Raw genomic sequence first — 17,769 nt, forward strand, 5'->3', positions numbered from 1 at the left:
GGTTAAAATATATCTATGTCCCAAAAGTAATCTATTTTTTTATTTTCGTAACAGGTCAGTATATTCCCTCCTGAAACTCCCACCAACATCCTCCATTCATTTCTGCAGTATATTCTAAGCCTCCCTCACACGATGGACATTGGATGCCCATTGTAAGTTTCTCGTACCTGAAGAACTTTGCTTATCTCCCGTGTTTTAACCTCTTTATCTCCTCCGATCCTGATTACTTCAGAACTCGGGGTTTTCCAAGACCTCGGGCCAGATAAGGATTGAAATTGATGCTGCTCTTTTAACTTTGAAGCTTGTTCGTGCCTCTCTCTCTCTCTCTCTCTCTCTCTCTCTCTCTCTCTCTCTCTCTCTCTCTCTCTCTCTCTCTCTCTCTCTCGTTGGTTTCTTTTAAGATCTGAGTTCTGTTGATTACGATCAGAAAATAGAGAGGGGGGAAAATTGCTTTCCCGCCTTCCAATTTTTTTTTTTTTTTTTTTAGAAAAGCCAAAGAAATCAGTTGAAATATAGGGACCTATTGATTATATGTGTGTGTGTATGTGTGTGTGTGTATATATATATATATATATATATATATATATATATATATATATATGTATGTATATATTATGTATATATATACATATATATATATATGTATATTAAAATATTTTCACTATGACGTTATATATGCCTACTATATGTTAAAACATTCACTGTGACGTTCTGCTATATATATAAGCTATATGAGACATATGTTTTTAATATATATATATATGTACTATGGTGTATATATAAAACTTTCTTTAATGAAACGTCGTTTTTGCTAGTTTATTCCTCGTGTGTTCAGTACCAGCAACCGAGATAAAACACCATACTAATAACTGGACACTTGCATTGTTGTGCATACGTCTGGATGTGGAAACTCCACGTCTGCAAAACAAAGCCAGGTCCTTTTGGGGGGTTTTAAGATTGGGCAGCAAACAGTACATTTGAGCCAGATTAGGTCAGATGTATTGCCTCGTTCATCTTGCTGCAGGTGAGTTCTCTCTCTCTTCTCTTCTCTCCTCTTTCTCTCTCTCTACTCTCTTCTTTCTTCTCTCTCTCTCTCTCTCTCTCAATTATCACACACAATTATATGTTCATTATATATATTAATATATATATATATATATATATATATATATATATATATATATATATATATATATATATATATATATATATATTGTGTGTATAGTATCATGCTGTGTTGATGTGTATTTAACTATAGGGTGTCCTTGGGATGAGACAATGTGGCAAACTTATGGTCATTTTGTCAAAGTTTTAATGTCTTATGCATACGTTCATCAAGTGAGTAATGAGAGAGAGAGAGAGAGAGAGAGAGAGAGAGAGAGAGAGAGAGAGAGAGAATGACATTTGATAAAGAAAATGTTGGCAAATTTTGTAATATGAAAAATTTTAGTATTTTAAAACAATATTCGTTTAGGAAACGGCTGTCAGTCAAGTGCTTAAAATTCATCCTTATCAGTGTAATTAATTTTAGAGGAAATAGAACCACATATTTTGTTTCTGTTTTAATAAGTAGTCTCTTCTTTCTCTATTTCCCATTTCCTTCTGTTACTTCTATGTAATGAGCACCATGTTCTTTGGAAGCTTGAATTCAAGTCAGTGGCCCTTGTGTGCTGGTTCCATGTGAATAGGGTTCATCTTCTGAATAATGATAATAATAATAATAATGATAATAATAATACCGAGGACAGGTGATTTTTTCCGACATTCCTCGTTTAGTCTATGCTTAAAGGAAAGCAGAATAGGCCAGTAAAAGGCAAAGCTGTTCAGTATACAGTTGATGAACCTGCCGTAGCCTATATAACATGGCAGTTTATAGGAATAAAGGAAAACGGAAGTATAGGAAGAACTCTTCAACTGAGGTCGATCGAGTCATTTTTTCTCATTAATTTTGTTTGAGTTTTGGCGAAAGTCCCATACGCCCTGGACTCCATTTTGACAAGGATTCCGGAAACCCACGACAACACTATCTCTGCCATAAAATGGAAAACTGCAGTATCTGCAAAATTTTCGAAATTGAGATATGCCACCTATTGGGCTCGTGAAACACAAAATACACAGGTTACCGCAGTTTCAGAATGATTCTTGAGTGCTTTCCACGAGTAATTAGGGGGTCCCATTTGCAGTATCAGCAAAATCAGTAGTAAAACAAGGGAAAACTGCAGTATCTACCATTTTTCTCAGTTTTGTATTTTTGCAGATATTGCAGTCTTCCATTTTAGGGCAGATCTGGATCAAGGCGTACTCGGTGGATCATGATTTTGGCTGCCAGTGTTGTTGTACAGTTATGTAGAATGTAGAGAAGGATCAATTTCAGATTATGTTGGTTTATGGTTGGGCATCATTGCGACAGAAGGATTTTGTTGTGTAGCCCAGTCATTTAAGGTCCTGATGGTTTGGGATGGTGTGCTTTGTCGTCCTTAACAACAACAGTAGTATATAAGTGAAGGTCGATTGGCAGTAATTTGACAACAGAGACATTTTACAGAACTGAAACATCTAATTGATTGACCTCTATTTTTACAGAACGACATCGGGCTACACTGGAGACCTGGGAGCGACGATGGTGTCCCAGGCGATCACTCCCTGGCAGGGACTGGGCCTCGAATTCCTGTTGACCTTCGTGGTGGTGTTCGTGGTCTTCGCCTCCGTCAACCCCTACAAGAGGAACTTGGGCAATCCGGCGATGGCCATCGGCATCGCTTACCTCTCTTGTACCCTCGTTGGGGTAAGTGCGTTTTTGGTTGTGGCACTGTTTGAATAACCTTACGCATTTAATGTTTTTTCTTCTGTTTGGTTCAATTTTTGCCCCCTTTTAATTAATGTGTTTTGACGTGTGCAGTTGAAGATTTGCCTAAAGTGTTCTCATGTACCCTTGTTGGGGAAAGTGCTTTTTTTTTATTGGGTCATTAAATGGTTTTTCTTCTGTTTGGTCCAGTATGTGGCCTCGCTATTAAATGTGATTTTACGTGTATATGCAGTTGAAGATTTGCCTAAAATGTCGTGTAGTCATGGTTGGGGTAACTACAGTTTTAGTTGTGGCATTGTTTAAACATCCATATGCATTAAATATATTTTCTTCTGTTTGGTTCAGTTTTTGGTTATTATTTTTATTTTGTAGGTGAAGATTTTGATTATTATTATTATTTTTATTTTTTACTTTTATTAATGTACGCTATTATGTATTTGGTATCCGTTGGGGTTTTGTAGTCTTTTTCCCTCTGAAATTGATCGAATTATAGAGCTGGCGCACACAACAGGGAACGGGATATTATAAGTCAGCAGAGGCATTTGAAAAGCTTTATATGTACAGTAAAAGCACCGAGTTATTTTGCCCCCAGTTCTCACTCACTGCCTCCCTCATCCAATGAGTTGGCCACTTGGATTTCATTGCGAGAATTATGCGGTGAAATTGGAGTGTCGCAAACATATCTGTGAATGCCCTTATCACATATAACATGGTAATGTCATTCCTTTAAGTATCGTAACTAAAAAGATGATATTGACTAACAAAAAGATATGCTATTTCGATGTAAATCGTGCTTTTTTTTGTTGAAATTGCGTAAAGTTTGGAAAGTCTCATAAACAGATTGGTTTCCCATCCTAAATAAAAAAAAAGTTAACTCTTTAATTATCCTCCACCAACAGTGATGAGTTTTTTTATAATGGAGGAGGTTACAAGAGCGTTCATAAGGATGAAATGTTGAGGGGTTTTACTTTAGTATTCACAGGTCATGCTTAGATGTGGCTCCTGAGAAAATAGAACATAAATTATAACCTCATTCAGCCTTTTAACTTGCAGGAATCTTCTTCAGCCTTTCCCGATTAATGTACGCACACAGAACTCATCAGCAGCTCGTCGACTCCCTTTTCTTTTTCTTTAATTATGATGACTAATCTCTTCTTTCTGTTTTTCACGTGATCTGTAACATTTCAAATGGACACCATATTCTTTGAACTTGAATTTCAGAAGTCAGGTGGCTGAGCCTTAAATTTCAAGTCAGGGCCTAGACCTTGAATTTCAAGTCAGTAGCACAGGGCCTGAATTTCCAAGTCAGTGGAGACCTTGTTTCATATGAACAGGGTTTTATCTTTCTAGAATAATAACATAATAATAATAATAATAATAATGTAAGCCTTTTGTGTCCTTCACTTCTGATACAATTCTCCATCTAAAATTATCTTTCCTGGTATCTTTTCCTACAGCCTCCCGTTGCCTCCGAATCATACACACCCCTTTCATGCCCGCGTATAAACTCATGCGCTTTATTATTCATGGCCACAATGTCCTCCCAGTATCCCGATTTCCTCTCGCCCCCTTTGGGCACGCTTACCACAAAAACTCTTGAATCTGAAAGGGAAATACAAAATCGAGCAACTCTTTCTTTCCCAGGTTTGATTCAAACCCATTCGCGTTCGAAAGTGAGCCAGGAATCCGATTGTTATTGTAGCTGTTGACTATATAATGTATGTTCCTGGTGAATATCAGCATATTCTCTATGTTCGTATGTTTTGGGAGCAACGCCCCGCATAAATGCACACTTGACGTGCCTGTGTGCAGTGTGAAATGGCATGCGGCATTGATTTGCATTTCTGTCTCTTTTGTGTGTGCCAGTGGGCACCCTTTGATGGACCCTTTTGCTGTCTATAATTTTTCATTAGCGGTTAATTGTCTCGCTTGCTGCAGTCACAGAGGAAAAGAGAGCAGGGGGAGAGGGAGAGAAAGAGAGAGAGTGAGGAGTGAATCATAGATGCCGAACATAAAGGCCAGTGTATGGTCGTTTTTGTGGCGATCAGCTTTTGAGCGACACTCTGGTGCGTGTGCGGGTAATGGCTGCTTTTATCTGATCCGTGAAAGGGAATCGGGATTTCTGCTTTTTCAGGTTTTCCTTTTGGTTTGTCTCGTGTGCTTTTTTTTTTTATTATTTCCGGTTGTTTTGGGATAATTGCTGATTGAGTTTTTTTTTTTTTTTGTAATTTTTGTTTTCGCATAATGATTTCATTTTTTTAGTGTTGGTTTTCAGAATCTGAGACTCTCATCTCTATTTCAGGTCATGATTTTTTTTATTAACCTCTGTTCATGTCGTATTCTTTTTCATTTTCCTTTTTCGGAACCTGTGGTATTAAGTTTTGTATTTGAAGCTTTCGTTTTTTATTTTCTTTTTTCGGAACTTATGGTATTAAGGTTTTTGTACTTGAAGCTTTAATTTTTTAATTTTATTTTTTCTCTGTTGGGGAACACTGGAAAAATGAAGAGGGGAATAGTTGAAATGAGAAGATTGAAATAAAAGGAGAGGAACACAGGTAACATTAGACGATAAAAAATTATGAAAGTAAAATAATGAAAGTGATAAGACCGAGTATAGAGCATAGGGAAAATAAGAAAATTGCAATAAAATCAAGTTACAGGAATGGTAACAAAAAATTAAACTTTCAGACACAAGAAACTTATATTAAGTTTTTTGTATCTGAATCTTTCATTTTTTTTTACCATTCCTAGTAATTTAATTTCATTGCATTTTTCTTATATTCCTTATGCTGTATACTCGGTCGTATCACTTTCATTATTTTTTATCGTCTAATGTTACTCATATTCCTTTTCTTTTCTTTCAGTCTTCCCAAATCAATTATTCCCTTTTTCATTTTTCCATAGTTCCCCAACCGACATTTTTCTTTTAGTTTTCGGATATAATTTTTTTCTTTTGTTTTATTTTCTGGTGTATACACTTTTCTCATTTTTTTCATGTCCTTTAGAATTTGGTATTTTTTTATTTTTTTGGTGCATCGCATTGTAATATTTTTTCAGATGAATTTTCTTTTGACAGTTTTAGTATGGTCCAGTTTATGAAGCCTTCTCAACCTGTAGATATATTTGTAATGTGTTTTTGTAAAATGATGGAAGTTTCCTGTCTACCTTTTTTGAGCATTACTTTCTGTAGGTAGCACTCTTTTTAACAGTGTCTTTTTTATCAGTGTCATTTTGATTGTCAAGTTTGTGACCTCCGTCGGTTTTAAGATTGTTCTTATTTGTATATTGATCAGATTGTTCTTATTTAAAGGTATATTGACGCTAGGCTTTTTTTTTTTTTATTTTTTTAAAAATTATTTGTTAACGCTAAGTTTTTTTTTTTTTACTATGAAACTGGATTTGGTATGAAAAGTATATCATTCATGTAGTTTGGGTATAAAAATTACATAAGTTATCATGGTGTGCAGTTGGCGTTAATTACGGTGTTTATTTTGAATTTAAAAAGGGACTTGTAGCCATCCACCAGTAGAGGTAACACACGCAGTTATATAGATAGACAACTGAAGAATGAATGTACAGAGCTGAAATAGGTTTAGTAAAAAAAAAAAATGTTGCTTCTGTTTATAAGTTCAGCTAAATGTGTTTTAAAGATTTTCTACAGCATTGGTTGTCATTTGAATATTTGCCCAATCTGGAAATATTTACTTTATGTCAACGTTTGTCTATTCTTGATCGATTTTCATCACTCAGATGTTTGCCCAAACTTCATCTCTTTCTCTGCTGTCGATTAAAAGTTTTTTCTCCATTGCTTGTGAACGAAGCCTCGGCCAATGGTATCGAGAACGGCCCAGTGTATCAGGGTGAAATATAGAAGACATTCGCGTCGCCATGGGCCATTAAGCACGAGTACTCACGTTTTTCTTCTTTCCGAAGATGTATAGGAGGTGGGTAGGGGAGGGGATGGGGTTGGGGTTGGGAGGTTGTTATGGACCTTTAAAAATGGCACAATACAATCCTCGATTTTTTACATCCAACAGCCGTTAAAAGTGGGAGATAGAGAGGAGGGTAAGGAGCCCCTAATGGATCTCTCTCTCTCTCTCTCTCTCTCGTACTAAAGATCATACATTGGGTTAATCAGCTTTAAATGATCAAATCTTAAGATGTTAACAAATGTAGTTTTTCAGAAACTTGCTCATTAAAAAGTTAGCGTGGACGAGTGTATGTCTCAGTAATTTATTGTAAAATTTATCTAATTGATCAAGGACAGTGAGACACCTGGTATCACATTCCTTTTACAGTAAAGAAATTTACCGGTAGTTAATTTACCGACAGTTCTATCAGCCATAATTTCTGCTTGAATTAATTTTGCTTCTATAACTGTCTACATTTTTTTTTATTTCTAAATCCATTACCACTAACCAGTATGCGTGTATGAGAGATCGTAAAGAATCCCTTTTGAAAAAGGACATTGGAAATATAATTTTTTTACGTGCTGGTTATTGGTGCCTCAAGAAATGGTTGTAAGAGGATCTTAAATATTAGCTTAATAATTTCTAATGAATCTTGAAGAGGCTGTCTTCAGTAAGAGTGGTCTTGTACGCGGCCGTTCCGTATTCCCACGCGTGATGTCTTTGAATATTAATATTGGCTAAGTTATATGCTGTAGACTTCTTAGTGCTTAAAAAAAAAGCATTGCATGGTGACTGTATTCGTTCCTTACGGGTTAAATGTCATCTTGGGTCAGTGGGCGTTTTGCAAGTTTTGTATAGTTATTGACTAAGAATCCACTAATTAAAATACAGACATCTGAACATAAATATAACCTGGTGAACTGCAACGGGTCACTTTGTTACAGTGAATACGGGAACCAAGATCAAAGCTAATTTTATAAACAAGGATGAACTACTAAATAACACAAAGAGAAAATGAAGCCATTCCCATATGCCTATTTGCTGAGAGAGAGAGAGAGAGAGAGAGAGAGAGAGAGAGAGAGAGAGAGAGAGAGAGAACTTTGTGGAGAAATTCATTTGCTTCATTTCTCGAGGGGTTACATTTTCTCTCTTCAAAGGGCGAGGAGGCATCCTTGTAGCGTTGATATGCAGGTTCATTAAAAGCTATTTAAAAGGTTTCTTCTTCCACGAAAAATGTTGCATAAGTGTTCAAGTTGCACGTTGCAGGATGCTGTGTGCATGCAGAAGTGGTATAAAGCATTAGTACTTGTTCGTTGTTGTGAGATACATTCTGAGTCATTTAAATACGAACACTTCACAAAGGTCACCAGGTTCTGTTTTCATCCATTTTTTGTTAAAATTCCTGGTCCCCGTAGAAGGTAGTGCCGTCAGTTCATCCTCGCGTGGTGCACCGTAGGCATTACTAAAGGGTTTCCAGCGTTCCTTCGGCCCTTATATGCATTCACTTATAGCCTTTTACTTTACGTCCATTCACACTTCCTTTCTTCAATCTTGCTGTCCACCACCTCTAACTGTTACATCTTAGTGCAACAGTATGGTTTTCTATTAGTCCCAACTTTAGATCCTTGTACTTCACTGCTTTTATTTTCTGGATCTCTCTATCTTGCTGTCCAGCCACTCCAACTCCCTCTTATCGCCGTCGCATTCGCTGACTGGCCGAAAGTGCCCCAGTGCTTGCCTTGACTAGCTAAACTTCACTGAATCAGTCAGATCAAGTGCTTGGTCTCATGTTAGCCATGTTCGAGTATTGGAGAGTCATATTTTAATCTGACATTTATCATAAATGTTTCTGTCCTTGAAAACGATTCTGCACGTCGTTCGATGATAGCGAAGATAACTGTTGTCAAACCAAAATGACTACGAACGTGGCTGCCTTTAGCTGCGTTGCCAAACTTCTGCCGGACTTATAATCCGACTACTGTTAATGTGCTTCCTACAGTTCGGGGTTCTTTAATCTTGGTATTTAAAAATATTTTCATCTTCACCCTCCCCACGGACCGTCTAGAACAGTGGTTCTCAACCTTGGGGCGTCAGTAGTTTCCAGCAATAAGAGTCTTAGGGAAAAAATTAAAATTTCTAATTATATTCATATTCTTTAACAAGAGTCGCTTAAGAAGCAGCGCCGGCGATTCGCTAATTCATTCAAAAGAATAAACACCACCTCTTCTTTTCTTTTTTCATTTTCCTTTAAATCTGGGAGGAATCACTTCTCAGATCTGGGGGCGGGGTGGGGGCCTGGAGGGAAGGACCAACTCTTAGAGGGGGGGGGCGTGGTAATAAAAAGTTTAAGAACCACTGGTCTGGAAGAAAGAGACCGTTCCGGGACCATTAACAGTATATTTTTCTTTTATAGACTCGTGATTGTTGTAAGTGGACAGGATTTAGGTGAACTTGCCGAGATTAGATCGTTTAAGTGTTTTTTTTTATTTCATCATTCTTGGGGTCAGTTGATCTCTTAGGAGGTTATACGGGTCAGTTCAGTTCACTTGTAGCGGATAGCCCTAGGTCAAGGTGATCCTGACCTCTTTTCCAAATTTCGCAACATTTAACATGCTCTAATAAAGTATATACATGACGTATTTCCACCTGATTACTTATTGCGATGGTTATTGTTTTATTCACGTATAATAATAATAATAATAATAATAATAATAATAATAATAATAATAATAAATTAATAATAATAGGTGATGTACAGTATTAAATGTGCAATCCATTACAGCTTTTTCTAATAATAATAATAATAATAATAATAATAATTAATAAACTGATGATGTATTACATGTGCAGACTATTACTGCTGTTTCTAATAACAATAATAATAATAATAATAATATAATAATAATAATGATGATGATGATGATGTATTACAGGTGCAACCCATTACAGCTTTTTCTGGGTAGCAGGCATGATTTATGATAATTAAAAAATGTGCCTGAGCTGGTCTGGAAGTGATATTATGTTTCAGAGCCCGTTTCTCTCTCTCTCTCTCTCTCTCTCTCTCTCTCTCTCTCTCTCTCTCCCCGTTTCAGAGCGAGATTTTTTATGATTACCTCCTATTTTCTGCGAAAAGAATGGAAGCCTTTTTTTTTATACATTTTTAAGAGGAGGCAAGGTGCAGTAACCTTTTGTTTTTATGAAAAAGAGCTGTTGCTTGTTTCTCTCGCCAGAGAATTCGGGTCGAGAGAGAGAGAGAGAGAGAGAGAGAGAGAGAGAGAATTTCATCAGGATTGAATGAGATAATGGGGTTTAGGTCATAATGAGAAAAGGCTAAATGTGGCTTTGTAATGACATTCTTTGAATTATAGTTTTAGTCTTGATTTTATTATTTTAAGGTAGCAACTCGTTTGCAAGAGGAGAAAGTCGAGAGTAAATTCGAGCAAGAGTGAGGTTATGAGTATAAATGGCAACCAAGAACATGGACCAGTGAGAGTTAATTTGGATGATGGGAGAAAAATCTTGTGTATAGGTAATTTTGAGTAGATCAAATACATAGGTGATGTTAGGATGAAAGGAGGGGACAGTTTATATAAGTGAAGCCAGAAAGGCAGCAGGTTATGTGCAAAAGATCTGGAAGAGACTGGAAATCAAGATGGGAATGTAGGAAGGGATTGATGAGCCAACTCTCCTTTGTGGAAGTGAAGTACGAATTTTAAATGCAAATGAAAGATAAAAGGAGGCAGTGCTTGAAACGAATTTTTTAGCGTAGTTTTTTGGTGCAAGAAAACTTGAAGAGGTTAGGAATTTGGAGTTACTGAAGTGGTACAAAGGTTATTGAATGTGAAAAGATGGGTCAGTGAGTTTTGAGATGGCTTGATCATGAGGAAAGACTGGAAAATGATAGATGCATAAAAAGTGTATAATTCAGAAGTGCTAGGAGGGAGGAAAAGATGTGTGTGAAAAGAAGGGCCTTAATATCCGGGGATAATGAGAGTGCATGCATGATAGTGATTAATGATCCAGTGTGTATTGGGGTTAGACGTGCTACTGATGAGCCTTCTGTATAGATATTTGAAATTACTGATGTGGAAGGTTTCTGTACCTGGGATTTATCAATGATTTTGTAGGTGTAGTGTGAATGTAGCAGTGATATGTTTTCTCTCATGGACTTCCTTTTATATATATATAATTCTTATATCTGATGTATAATTAAGTAAAGGGGTTAGGAATTTGGAAGTACGAGGGAAGGCTCCAACCACACCCAAACCACGCCCTCTTCATGGGAAGGGAGGGGAAAATGTGTCAAGACTAAGATGACAAAACGACAAGGGGATCGTAAAAGCAACACCAAGAAGTGTGGGCGGTCTTGGTGACTCAGAATAGATTTCAACTTTACATTATTTAAATAAAAGATAGAAGGTCGAGCCTTGTGATCATGCACACAGCAGACACTGTGGTTTAAACGAACTTTATTTTTATATTTTATGAGTCTAAATAAATGTTCTTAGATGTGTTTATTCATTAATTAATCATTTCTTTACAGCTTCCGTTGACTGGCGCCAGCATGAACCCTGCCCGTTCTCTGGGCCCTGCCTTCGTCAAGAATAAGTGGGATGCCCACTGGGTGAGTTTGTGGAGCCCATCTTGTTTTATGCGTAGGTAGGCTGTGTCCTAATGAGTGTTCCTCATTCATGTTATAATCAAGGTACTGTGCTGGTGTTAATTATTTTTTTTTGTAATTATACTCGCAGTCAGTGAGAGCATTGAGAGTTCTGTTTGTGACTCCTAAACTGGTTCATGGTATTTTTACAGTATTTCATAAATTATACATGCATATATATATATATATATATATATATATATATATATATATATATATATATATATATATGTATATATATATACATGTGTGTGTAACTAAATACCTTCATGTGAGTGTTTATATTCAGATGATAAGAAAATGTCACGCCAAGTAAATTTGGAACAAAATACCAGTGACCTTTTAACCAGTTCATAATTCGTGTGAGTTAGCCGACTCCGTCACATTAATCTTATAAATGGCCTTGCATTTTACATTTATATATATATATATATATATATATATATATATATATATATATATATATATATATATATATCGTTACCAAAACTAGCATTATCCCCCATAGCCCTTGTATAAATACTACATATGAAGAGATTTTGTTACTTAATTTTCTGTTATCTCATAATCATTATAGTCGAGTGCCATGCGTTGTTTTTTCATGACGGGAGTTTTACGAGGAAAAAAAAAATATTGATTGCATTTCTTTTCTCTGGGCTCGCGCACGATTATTCATCACTCCCCCCCATATCCAATCGCGTTATAATGAGGATATATGGCCGCTCTTTTTCAATGTGTTTACACCGAGCGGGAGGGGTTGAGAGAGGTTTTAACACTTGCTGTAAATGCACAGCGGGGCGGAGAAGTTTAAGGGGGGGGGAGGTGGGGGGAGTTATGAGGTTGGATTGGGGTTCTCATCAAGTAAGAGAAACTTTAGGAGTATTCACTCCCACGGTCCGTGGGCACAAGTGTTGAACTGCCTCATGTGGCCTTTCGACTGTGGTCGCTGCTGTTGTTGTTGTTGACGATGCTGCTGCTACTGCTGCTGAGCCATTCAGAAGAACGCTGTATCGAGATGTCAATGAACAGCTGGCTCTCGATCTGGGGGTCCTTTATGGAGGGTGACAGCCGGTCGTCGGATCAGGGACTGCGTTTGATTTCGGTCGTTTTCGTTGGCTCGAAAAAGGTGAAGAGCTTCGTTAGGTCGGAGGAACGCCCCTCGTTTTAGTAGTCTCATTCATTCAGGGTCCTAGCGCCTGCACGCAACGCATCATCTTAATTAGTCTAGAGAGAGAGAGAGAGAGAGAGAGAGAGAGAGAGAGAGAGAGGATGAAGATTCACCTCTCATTTTCTGATAGGTGTATCGTTAACGCTCGGGATTTAATCGTTAATTTGAAATTTCTGTATCGTTAACATTCGGGATTTAATCGTTAATTTGAAATTTCTGTATCGTTAACACTCGGGATTTAATCTTTAATTTGAAATTTTCATTTCATTATCACTCAAAATGTATTCACGAATTATTTGATTGTCGTTGAATTTTTTTTTCTCAGTCATTACGGAAAAGAAACTCGACCATTTTTCTTATTCATCTTTTATTGCGTCGTTATCAGCGCGCCGAAGTAACGCCTCACGGTTTGTGATATGAAGTTGTGACTTCCTTTCCAAAGTGTGCGTGCAGTCCCACCCACGGGCACTTATGTTTGGAAATACAAAACTCTGTACAACACATGGTTGGCATTGGGAGAACTTTCTGTTTCTCCGTCTGCCCTGATGAACATCCCGAGCGGTTGTGTTTATTCTGTTGAGAGAGAGAGAGAGAGAGAGAGAGAGAGAGAGAGAGAGAGAGAGAGAGAGAGAGAGAGAGCGCATCAGTTGTTTTAGATTAGTTTTCTATGTATGTGTAGGTGTGTGTGGTAGTCTTTTTTTTTTTAAATAGCTGTCAAGGATCAAGTTCCGCAAATGATTTAAGTTAATATATATTAGAGAGAGAGAGAGAGAGAGAGAGAGAGAGAGAGAGAGAGAGAGAGAGAGAGAGATTCATTTCATAGTCATCAGTTCACTAACTTTTTCATATATTTTCATTCTCACATTACATCGCCTGGTGATCGATATCTATCATTAATCTCCATTCTGTGATGATTCGTGGTTAATCCCTCTCTTAGGCCATCCCCTCTCCCTCCTTATCCCCACCTGTCGTTCTTTCCCGTGCTGTTATTCCCATGTGTTACTCTCCCTTTTTTGTATCGTCCTCATACAACATGTGCTGAGGATAAAAACACAGGTGCTTAGAGAGAGAGAGAGAGAGAGAGAGAGAGAGAGAGAGAGAGAGAGAGAACAGTCTTAGTTATGTATTATATTTTTCTCAGTAGGATTCAACACGACAAACCCCATGTCCTTGTTTACAAAACTCCGAAATTTGTCGAAATTGGTCATGCAATTTTTTTCCAGTCGCAGAAATTGGTGTGTGAAATTTGTCAGTAGTGCTGAGTTCTAAAAATGAAATGCATTTTGAGGGCTTGCTCCAGCTTGTGAAGCTGTGGATGTAGTTATTACATGTCATTTATTAAAAGTCAACATCATTGTTTGCTGCTTTTAAAACTTGAATTTAGTGTTAAATCTCCACCATTGAAAGTATTCTCCCATCTTTTCTTGATGTAATGCACAATAAATACCATTAGTATAAATTAATTTGATCAAATTATTCCAGGTTTACTGGGTTGCACCTCTCTTGGGGGGAATTACAGCTGGTTTGATCTATGAATACATCTTCAACCCTCACCGGCTCCCAAGATCGAGGAAGGATTCAATAGATGGAGGTAAGTTAGTTTTCATGATTTGTTTTTAAGGTAGCCCTAGGGCCATGTCTGAAACCACCCATATTTACAGAGCAGAATCATAGGTGACATGGAAGCCCAAGAAGTTTAGCATGTAAGGCATAAAACTTGGGCATTAATGGTTAGTAGAAAAGAGGGAAATTGATATTGTAACCAAGATGACATTGACAGGCGAATGTTACATTTGTGGTATGTTCTCTTCAAGGTAATGGGATTCACGTGAATAGAGTAGAGTTCTTTGAAGGTTTGTATGGTACATTTACAGATAGTATGTCTATTTTTTTATATGAAGAAGAACTTACAACCGTAGTCGACTGTGCGTTTAGTGGCCAACTTCAGAAGCTGTGGAGTAAATAATGTTTATATTTTTTTATTTTTAATAACAGGCGAATGAGTGGACTTTTCAGGGATATTCAGTCATTTGTTTTGTCAGATTTGATCATTTGAAAGCAGGTTTTAAAGGATATAGACCCCTGATTTCATACATGCTTGTTTTTTTCTTAATTTTCTTCCTGCTTTACAGATTAATTTTATCATACATTTTACCTGTATAAGGTTTGTAGAGTAGCATTGGAATCTAATTTTTGATAGTGAAACCCTCTCTGCAGTAGGTGTGTAGCTTTTACATACAGTTTATCCATTTATATATTTATGCTCAAATATTTTCTACAGTGGTTGACATGGATTTTTTTTTATTCCTGTCCTCAGTTCATTAGTGTAAGCAGATATGTAAGAAGGAAAGCCAGTATGAACTCATTCTATGCTAGTCTCAAGACATTTTGCTGGGCTCTCTCTCTACCTGTTATAATGAAATCCTTTAGAAGGGTTGGCAATTAACACTCCAAGGTTAATGCTCTGGTAACAACTTGCATGGCCTACAGCTTTTTTATATTCTAGGTAATATAATGATGTATCTGAACATCTTAGCAGGGATACCTGAGGAAAAAAGTGATTGATGGTACCTTCATTCCAGTACTATATAGATCTCATATTTATGTATTGCATAATATGAATTTCCTGAAAATTGTTTACTTTATACCAGAGGTATCTAATTTTACGCATAAATTTAGACTTTTTATAGCTAGATAAAAGTAGCAATGCCTGAGTTTGTCCATATATGTCAAAGTTCATTGTACAATATAATAGGTTCCAAATAGGGTAGTTATTGAAGGAGATATTTTGTAATTGATGAAGAGCAGTTACTAGATTACACAATAGTTTGATATGTGCTGTGAAAGTTGAGTTGGTAGGAAAATTTAGAAGTATACTGTTAAGGTCATGAGCATATTACTCTCGTTAAGCATTTAGTGTGTACAGTATTTTATCCAAATGTTCTGTTTAGTATATTGGGAGTAATTTTGTGAAGAGTTTTTGTACACTTCATATTTTTCAGCACGGGAGTTAAAAATAATTTTGTTATAGTACTTCCTTGCATTGAAAGTCAAAGATTTCAAACAAAATGTTTTTAATGCCGAAGATTTTGGATACTTTGAACCTTGTTGGTGAAGCTCTTGTCTACTGTATGTTGCGCTCAAGTTGTATGTGAGAAATAATATGATTCAATTTATAGTCGAGGATAATGCAATATACAGTCCAAAACTAGTAAAGCTTCTATCAGGCTTTTGCATTGTAGTACAGCACTTTTATGTGAATGCATGGATTTTTAGTTGTGCTAGTTTTCATTGGTCAGTGTGCATGATATTCCCCAAGTTCATTTTATTGCTGATTGTGGCATGCCATTCGTAGTACTCTTTAGTCCTGTGCAATCTTTATTTCCTTTTTTTTTTTTTTTAATACTCAGGTCACATTAACTGTATTTTTAAAATCAGTGGGAGATTTGGGTAGAAGTCAAGCATTGCAATCCAGTATGTCATAGGATAATTACGAATAAAGCCTTCATTTATGTTTAATATAAATGAGAAGTATTAAAGTTGTAAGATAATTATATGCATATACTATGCCAACCCATTGTGTAAATGTGATAGCTTCTTCCTGTGCAGATCTTCATATAAGAACTTTTATAATTGTAGGCTGTCGCACACAGTTAACATTAGCTGGAGCAACTAGTTGTAAATTCATTTAGCCCTTTAATACTGAATTCATTGTAATCATTGTTATGCAGTATTCAGTTTTGTCCGCTTATTAAGAGAACTAGAGCATTTAGCAAAGAGTTAACTACATTCCAGAAATCTGGTACTGTATTTTGTTGTAAAATTATTTTTGTTTTGCATTTTTAAACTTCAGTTTTAGGTAATCTACTTTAGTCTGTTTTTTTTTTATTGCTCTGTATTATGGTACACATCATGATTGACTAATTTCTTCATACCAGGTGCACCTGTTTTTGTGCATTACCTGAAAATAGGAAATAGTGAGAATTACTTGATATTGTAGTTTCTGGAATTGCCCTCTACTGAGGGTTACTGGTTACAGTTTGTCTTGCACAGTACACTGTAGATGATAATAAGGGATCTTTGCAGCAACCCTTTGCTGACATCCTCATCTGTACTCTTAGGTCTTTTTCCATTTAGCTGTACAACCTCTTCAGTGTTACCATGCTCAAATTTTTGGTTCTTATTTAACTGAATCATTTAGGCAGATTGTAAGTGTCTGTATGACTCCATATTTGAGTCTAATTGGAACTTAGTGGTCTTGTCAAACTAATTGGTAAAATCCTTGCTGAAAAATTAATGTTTGCAAGTATGAGGACAAGAAAACATTATGGGGAAATGGTGTGTACATTTTTCAAGATCGCAAAATTGAGTTCATAATTTGGTGACCCATTTTCTTTGGTTGTTTATAGATCCTTACAGTTATTAAGTTAGTTTACCTTTCCTAGAGTAAATTTATCAGGTAAGAGCTTTGATCTGACCTGGGTAGAACTTAAGGTCCCAATATGTGTATTGTGATTACTAGACATATTTACTTAGGAATTTTGTAGCTTTTGTGAACACTGCTATGAATCTTTGTTTTTCATAACTAGAATATTTTTTGTGTGTATTCACACCTCAAACTATAGTTTGAAAAGGTTTGCCAAAGTCACGACTGGTCTGTTAGTGGTGTCGTTAGCAGGTACTTGTGATGTTAGGAGACCAAATGTAGAACAAGAGCCTTCATAATGGTTCTGATTCTTCTTTTAAAGATATACGTATGGGAGTTTGAAAAAGCTTTCATTCTTTTTTGCTGGTGGTGATTGTGGGCTACTGATTTTATAACAAGCTTTTCATGACATTATTTCACTGTTTTCATCAACCATAGTTGTGCAGTTGAGTGTGCCCTTTACTTTGAGTGTATAAATGCTTACAAAAGATATGGTTATTTCTAGACCCTAGGTCCATCATTTTAAGATGTAGTGCTGTGTCTTCAGGCTTTGAAGGTTGAATGCTTAGCATAAAGGTTCCAAGGTGTTGAGTAGTTAACGATAGATGGTATTCTTTGTATGTCCGACCTTGGTTAAGCTATTGAGCTTTCTGGAAGCAAATGGCAAGGAAGGGGTTACACTTCAATTTAGATTCATTCTAGACCAGTTGTCAGGAATGACAGTAACTGGACAGTATTATTTCAGTGAGCTCAGGACCAGGAATTGGATCCCATGCAATATCTTCATTCTTATCAACA

General features: G+C 36.5%; 1 protein-coding gene across 1 annotated transcript in view; it reads left to right on the forward strand.

Moving 5' to 3' along the window:
* The window catches only part of LOC136834210 (neurogenic protein big brain-like), a 210,107-nt gene that overhangs the window by 175,121 nt on the left and 17,217 nt on the right, over positions 1 to 17,769 (forward strand). The window contains exons 3-5 of the mRNA XM_067096501.1: positions 2,584 to 2,785; positions 11,261 to 11,341; positions 14,028 to 14,136. Coding sequence (XP_066952602.1) covers positions 2,584 to 2,785; positions 11,261 to 11,341; positions 14,028 to 14,136 — 392 coding nt within the window. The remainder of the gene's footprint in view (positions 1 to 2,583; positions 2,786 to 11,260; positions 11,342 to 14,027; positions 14,137 to 17,769) is intronic.

Source organism: Macrobrachium rosenbergii, chromosome 53 (genome assembly GCF_040412425.1).
Source record: "Macrobrachium rosenbergii isolate ZJJX-2024 chromosome 53, ASM4041242v1, whole genome shotgun sequence".
NCBI lineage: Eukaryota > Metazoa > Arthropoda > Malacostraca > Decapoda > Palaemonidae > Macrobrachium > Macrobrachium rosenbergii.